Source organism: Camelina sativa, chromosome 15 (genome assembly GCF_000633955.1).
Source record: "Camelina sativa cultivar DH55 chromosome 15, Cs, whole genome shotgun sequence".
Lineage (NCBI taxonomy): Eukaryota > Viridiplantae > Streptophyta > Magnoliopsida > Brassicales > Brassicaceae > Camelina > Camelina sativa.
Window position 1 is genome coordinate 8,529,055 of NC_025699.1, and position 7,535 is coordinate 8,536,589.

General features: G+C 31.7%; 1 protein-coding gene and 1 long non-coding RNA gene across 2 annotated transcripts in view; one reads left to right on the forward strand and one right to left on the reverse strand.

The window, feature by feature from the left end:
• LOC104748251 (serine carboxypeptidase-like 33) overlaps positions 1-1,452 on the reverse strand; it is a 3,976-nt gene extending 2,524 nt beyond the window's left edge. The window contains exons 1-6 of the mRNA XM_010469923.2: positions 1,114-1,452; positions 931-1,038; positions 718-813; positions 500-592; positions 206-294; positions 63-133 (exon numbers count right to left, since the gene is read on the reverse strand). Of these exons, the coding sequence (XP_010468225.1) occupies positions 63-133; positions 206-294; positions 500-592; positions 718-813; positions 931-1,038; positions 1,114-1,387 (731 nt within the window). The 5' untranslated portion in view covers positions 1,388-1,452. The remainder of the gene's footprint in view (positions 1-62; positions 134-205; positions 295-499; positions 593-717; positions 814-930; positions 1,039-1,113) is intronic.
• Positions 4,004-5,008, forward strand: LOC104746058. The gene is made up of 2 exons (XR_760815.1): positions 4,004-4,161; positions 4,557-5,008. It is a non-coding gene; the product is annotated as an uncharacterized LOC104746058 (long non-coding RNA).

Sequence of the window (7,535 nt, forward strand, 5' to 3'; positions counted from 1 at the left end):
TTTTTTTTAAAAAAAAAAAAAAAAAAAAAAAAAATCTTCATAGTTTTCATTTACTTAAATACAAGGGATCCACAATCAAAGAAAGAGTTCTTTTTTCCCAAGAAAAAGTCGGTCGCATTGGATTTACGTTACACTTTCACCATGCACGTATTAATAGTCATGGCAAATTTATACGATGACTAATCAAATATAGTAAAATACGTACTATGAAGCCTTTGAGATTAATGAAGGAGTCCTTTGGCTTAATTTTGTTCCGATCGTATATAATCTCGGCTAGCTGAGGTGCGTAATGACCTGTAAATTATAGAGTAAATAAACCATTAACCATACCATATATTATTTCATACCCATAAATTTTCATGCTTCAGTTTGTACTTGTAAGATCCTATACTTTTTGCTTAATCATAGTTGATATATTCCAATCCAGATATTACAAATTTTTTAGAATGAAATATCAACAGTTCGAGAAGAATAATATAGAGTAATTAATTAAGCTCACCGGCATAGCTTTCACCAGCTATGAAGAAATCACGAGACTTATATTGGGGATACCTTGCAAACCAAGCAACCATGAAGTTGTATGCATCTTCCGCTGTTACAAAATTTCTCTAAGTAATTTCTCACAGTTACGTTTACACTAGAGTACATATAACCAATGTTTTATTAATTTAAATAAATTTTGAGGAGTTGAGAACCTTCTTGTGGACTTTTACTTACCAACGAAAGCGTCGTTGAGGTTGTCCAAATCGGAAGATGAGTTCGTGTACGAAAACCCTACTCCAACTGGTGATTCTAAAAACAACATATTCGCTTCTGCATTTTTGTGAACAAAAAAATTCGTGAAGTTATACAAAAAAACTACCTTAATTATTTGTTGTTAAAATTTTATTTTATCCGGCTAAAATTTTGTAACGAGAACTAGATAAAAACCTTGGACCCAAGAGTATTGATTGAAACTAAGGCTTGTCCCATTTTCAACAACACGAAAAGGTCCTAATTCAGATGCTGCTCCATATCCAATAGATGAACATCCTGGACCTGCAGCAGGATCATCAATATAAATAGGTTAAAAAAAACTATAATCATATATAATTAAGTGAATTGATTACTTACCTCCATTAAGCCAGAGAACTAACGGTCTTGTTGAAGGAGATTCAGACAAGGCTTCGAAGAACCAAAAGAAGAGTGAACGTGTATTTTCTTGATTGACGTTGACATAACCTGAGAAATGAGAGACCTTTGGACTCGATGGTTGTTCAGGAAGGTTAACTACTTTGTCTGAATTTTGTGCTTCAATGTGATAATCTTGATGACGTAATGATAATAATATCAACAATGAGATGATCAGCAGAAAATTTTGTTTTTTCATTGGAAGAGTCAAATTCATCTCAAGATTTTGTTTGTTTGTTTGCCTTGGTATTTGCCTTTGTCTAGCGTATGCAATGTGTATTTATAGAAGTAGAGTAATGTGTATTTGCCTTTGGGGGATGTTGGTTGATTGTGGAAAGTAGAGTATATGTGGCCACATAAATTAAGGATAAGAATTTACAATTCTTATTTTTGTTTTATGTCAAGATCGTAATGGATGGAAGCTGAATGTAGTACACTTCTGAGTTGTGACCAATTCGTTTGAGAACTTATTATAGATTTATAGTTTTAGTTGTGTACTATCACTAGTATAAATAATAGGATGATTTATTTTTTCTTTTTCTTTCTGTTTAGTTTGATTGGAAACTAAATGAATAATTTGGAAGTTCAACCATAATTTAAGCATTACAAAAAGTAATAGTGATATTAGAAATATGTTTCTTATTACAAAGACTTAAAACAAGGCTTAATCCTTATTTCGAAGTCGGTTTCTCTAGAAGGTTTGCTTCGATGGCCATGATGTACATGCCAAGTGTTGACTCCACTACACATATCATGTCATTTACCTTACTCACACTACCTAGCTAGGAAGCAAAGTCAATAATGAGATTCCCCATTTATACAACTAACTTCCTAAGAGGCTTAGCCTCTTGTTCATAATGCATATGATGAGGACATTTTCATATTTGTTGTGTAAATCATACAGTCATAAAGTTTTTGTGATACATTTTTATTTGGTCCGGTAATGAGAAGCGGAGTAAGAACTATATGGGCCGAGAATAGGCATTGGCTAACTATAAACAGAAAGTTTAGATATCAAACGTTACTTTGAATGGGCTGATAATAATACTTAGAACTTTCTAAATTACAAAGACTTTTCGAAGGACAGATGCGAGAAAAAAAGAAGAAGAAGCAAGAAGGTACCAGTACCACTTTCCCAAAGTCAAATTATTTTAATGAATATTCAGGGCATTTCTTGGAAATTGTAATTAAAGCTTTTTAACATGTACATTCACAGTTTTTCACTAGCAGTGAAACTAAATTATTGATATTGTGTTATGGGACCAAAACTAAAATTGATAAAAATGTTGGGCATAAAACGAAAGATCTCTGAAACATAGTACGTAGAGAAGGGACAGAAGAGAAACGGACGGATTGATATGGGCTACAAAAAAAATCAATACAAAAAATCATTACTATTATTCTTTTTACTCGTCATTATTGTAGGGGACCCTTTTTTTGAGAAATTAAAGAGCCTTGTCCTATTTTTGTATTTACCAAAAAAGAGTTTTATACATTATTATAAGTATACAGTATGTAAATAAATTGTCTTACTGAAAGCACCAATGCGTAAGTTAAACTAACACGAAAGATTAAATTAATATAGGAACGCAGGTCAAGATGATTCTTTTTGGCGTTATATCAATTGATATAAATAATGTTAATAGTTAGTATATTAAGTAATTGACATTACTATACTTTTGCATTATTTTGACCATTTCATTTCTTAGGAGACTGTGATTCTCCCGCACGCCCACAAAGTTTATATTCCCCACAAATCTGAGACTTTTTGATTACTTAGAATTACCTCTTTTGTGAAAAGAGATTCGATCTTCTTCAACTTACTTCGTTTTAAAGAAACTGATGAGCTATTGAATAGTAAGAGAAAAGGAAACTTCTTAACAAATGTAGAAATTTGATTTTAGGAAGATTATAATTTGAAAATATTAGGAACAAAAACACGTTCATTACAAAATATATATATATTTATATATTAAGTTATACTATGAAAACTAATACTCCCTCCGTTCTAATTTAGCTGTCGTTCTAAGATTTAATTTTTGTTTCATATTAGTTGTCGTTTTAAATTTTCAATGCAGATATTTGATGAATATTCCAATCTTATCCCTGTTGTTTTAAAGTTTCAACCAATGAAAAAATTATAAAATATATTAACAAATGACAAAAATAAAATTTAATAGTTTCCTTAATTTGTGTGCAAAAACCTTAAACGACAGTTAAACTAGAACGGAGGGAGTACTAATGAATGCAAACATGATTTATTTTGAAATTTGAACTTTCATGTTTTTCCCTAGAATTGAGGAATTCCATTTACCAAGATTCTCTTAATTTGCTCAAACTCAGTCTCTTCACCAATTAGTGAATAATTATGTTTAGCTAGGATGCCTGGTAGTCCAGCTAGATTACATTATGAACTAGGAAAACAAAAACGTTCGGTTAAAATCAGCAGTTCATGAGTTCTTCGAAAAAACACATTCAACATGAGTAAACCGATCGAAAACTGTTGACAAAAGAAAATGGTTAGGACCAAAAAAACTTGAGACACAGTTTCGAGTTTTAATATTTGACTTTGGGTTTCGCTTACGACCAAAAGAAACTGCTAACTCAGGAAGAGGACCACCTCCGGGCAGCACGGTCAGGTGTTCGGGTAGATTTGTCTATGCCATATCGCAAAGATGACGTCATCAAGTTCACATATAAAGCTCGTTTCGGGCAAATGACAGCGTCATGATCCCTCCAAAGGTCTAATTGGGCCCCGGCCCACGAAGGTTATCATCTATATTGTATTTTATCTCTTTTTTTATTGTTCTTTTTATTATATACTTTGCCTTAAAATCTCTCCTTCAATTGATATCTTCTTCATCATCCCACCGTTTCTCAAGGCTCTCTCTCTCTATCTTTCTTTCTGTTTTTATTTTATTTTTCTCTCTCAAATGGAAGGGAGAGAAGAGCTCCCATGGATGGAAAGGTCAAGGCCAAAGGTTCTTCAAGGTGATATGTCTACCTTGATATATGCAATGCTAAGAGTTAGGGTTTTGTCAGTTCGAAGAAGTCAATTTTCTTGTTCATCGGTGATATATGTATATGATATGTTACTGAACTATCTAATACGTATGTGTTTCTCGGTATCTATATATCTAGTGTAGGTATATAGACTGATAGACATTATTAATGTGTACATGCATACCAACATATATTTGTATCCATACACTTTCGCTACTATTGACACACGAAGATAGATGCTCTTAGATATGGTCAAATATATTTACAAAAAAGATATGGTCAAATGTCTTTTTGCAGTCTTTACAGTTAAAGATTTGGAATCACATATATACACGATTATTGTTGTAAAGAGTAACATGTTCTTTTTTCTTGTGCTTGTGCAGGCAATAAGAGAAACATAAACCATGTGAAGCATATGGATTATTGGATCGGTTGTGCTGAGAAATTGGGCTTTTCTTCTGAACTCCAGTTTCATTGATCAACCGGTGTTATCCTCTCTGAGCTTTTAGTCCCTCCATTTTTTTTCCAATTATTATGTTTCATTCATATGATGCATTGCATTATTCTCTTTTCTTGACCTTGTAAGGCCTTTTCTTGACCTTGTAAGACCCCATCCCTTTCTAAATGTGTCAGTATTTTCTCATTTTACAGATTCTATTCTATCTCTTCTCCACATAGAATAGATATCTATCTCTACCTCTAATTCGTTCGAGTCATCTTCTCCTACCTTGTCTATCCCTCCTGAGCTAATCTTTACATCTTTTGATTGTCATTGATGTACAGCTTTGATATAAATTCAATAAAGAAGTTGAACGTTTCCCTTCTTCTTATATGATTTTTTGCTGGTGTTGGTTATTATATTATTGTAACAAAACTAAAGGAGGTAAAAAAAGTCTCGCTATCAAGGGGACTGGCAAAAGGCAATGAATATGGAAACGGGCAAAAAGAATTATGCCTTTACTCTCTCTCTTTTAAGGCTTTGGACAGGAATTTACTTTTGTTTTATGTGTTGTGTTTGTTTGGGTCTGACTGACCCCAAAGGGCAAAGGCCAAAGCCAAAAACCAGAGAACTCTCTTATTAAATATTCCTTCAGAATCATTTATTGCCTCTTTTTCTCTCTCTCGCGTTCTACACTCGTGACTGTTTCTCACCTTCTGTACTATGATATTTTTACCTATCCTCAACTCTTCAAATAGTATGGGTAAAACCCCAAGTTTTGTATAACAAGAAGCGAAATTTTTTGTGTTAATACGTCGTTTATAAGGATGATCAAAATAAAAACAAATGTTTGTATATAGAAACTAGTATGTTTCCATTTTCCAAGCACGACGGACAGTTTAAAGTTGATAGATATGATGGTTAATGTTTTCTACTTACCGGTTCTATTATGCTAGTATTATTTTTCATATTAGGTGTTCATATTATGCATCTTAACAGAAGTTAATAGAGAGAAAGGGGTAAGTTTTACTGAGAAGAGAGGAAAAGCTGAGCCACCCTTTTGTGTTATATACGAGAATAAATGTTGCTAAATTGTTTTTTCTCTTATCTTTTTCGCCATCCCTCTTTTTTTCTTGTCTCATATCGCCATTCCTCATAAATACATATCATGTGAGGACTTATGATTAGTCTCATATATCATAATTGTACATTTATACCTCATATTCAAGTAACACTATATACAGTTGATTTGATGAGAGCTTTCATTTCACATCAACTATTCTGTATACCCCGTCGAGATGTACGTACTGATTTATAGGCGATTTGAGATATCAAGTACTTGAATTCTAAAATCCGCAATGTCATATTCATAATTCATAAAATTGTTTATTTTCTTTTGACAAAATATAAAAATGTTCCTTTTTGACAACTGGATATGATTTTACCAAAACAATAGATCCGAGAACAACGTTTCTTCTTAGAGAAAAACAGTTTATTTTAACTGTTTTTATATGATTGAGATATATAGAGCAACAAGGACATTAGATAAGGGTCACATGATGGCTGCATTTGCCTAACCTATTTATTCATGGCCGATCATTAGAGTTTTAGGGTTTGGGAGAGAAATGAGTTGTGTCCCGTTTATATATGAGTGATCATTCTTAAGTCTTTTTTGAGAGTTATGGTTGTGGGTGTTTTGAAAGGTAGGTTTGACTATACAGATACACATCAATAATATTCCTCTATGTCAATTAGTTATACAGACAATAAAAACAAGAAGTTTCATAAGACCAAACTTATGTTTATATTTAGATAGATTTCGTCAAGTTATATTACAGTTATGTCTATCTCTAGTAGTAAGCTAACGTAGTAGTTATTTAAAACCCTTTCACATATTTCATGTAGTAATTATTCTAAAATTGCTAGTAGTTGAGCATATATACATATTCCTCAAAAAAATATCAAAATCATTGTGTCGATTAAATTATACATGTAACTGAAAAAAAAAACATATATCATAAACATATTTTAAACATGTAATTTGTTAAATTAGAATCCAAAACAAAGAATTTAAGTTTGACAAAGAAGAAAAGTATACAAAGTTACAAACAATCTGGTATTGACTATTGAGTAAAACTATTGCTACAAATAAATTAGTAGTATTAAAAATTTCGTCTTGAGCTAAATTAATTGGCATCTATATTGTCAGCGGCCCCTTTAGTTATGGTAGTGGGACGGTGGAGAGATTAATTATACGAAAAGTCTTTGGTCAAAAACTCAAAATCAATTCCCAATATCAATGCCAATTTTTTGTTTAATCATTGCCATCTTCGACTTTTTAAGACAATTTCAATACAACAAAGAATTGTACTCCAATAATTAAAGAAAACTTTACAGATGAATAAATTCGGCATTTTTATTTTTGGTTATATTTATTTATATAATGTTATGGTGGTGGTACGTTCTACAACGAAATGATTGTGTCTCCAAGTGGACGATTGAAAATAAAAGAACTCAAAAGAGGGTTTGCAACATATTTTTACTTCCTTTATTCTTTACCGGTACCAAACATTGCATTAAAAAGTCTTGGAATTTTTCGCAGACATAAAATGATTTCTTTTTAGAATTTTAAATTGGATGCAATATTGAAAATACCCTCTCTATAGACTATATAGTTCAAGTATCTTTTGCACGAAAACATTTAAAATACTAAAAATGCATCCTTTTAGAAATGAAGTATTATAAACTATAGTACTATACTATTGAGTCGTTTTTTTTTGTTGTTGATAATTGTATTGAACCGATTTATTTACTTAACGTTTTGATCTTACGCACGGTATACAAGTATAGAGCCCGAATGCTTTATCCTCTCCAACACTCTAATTTTGCATATATATATATATATATATATATATATATATAT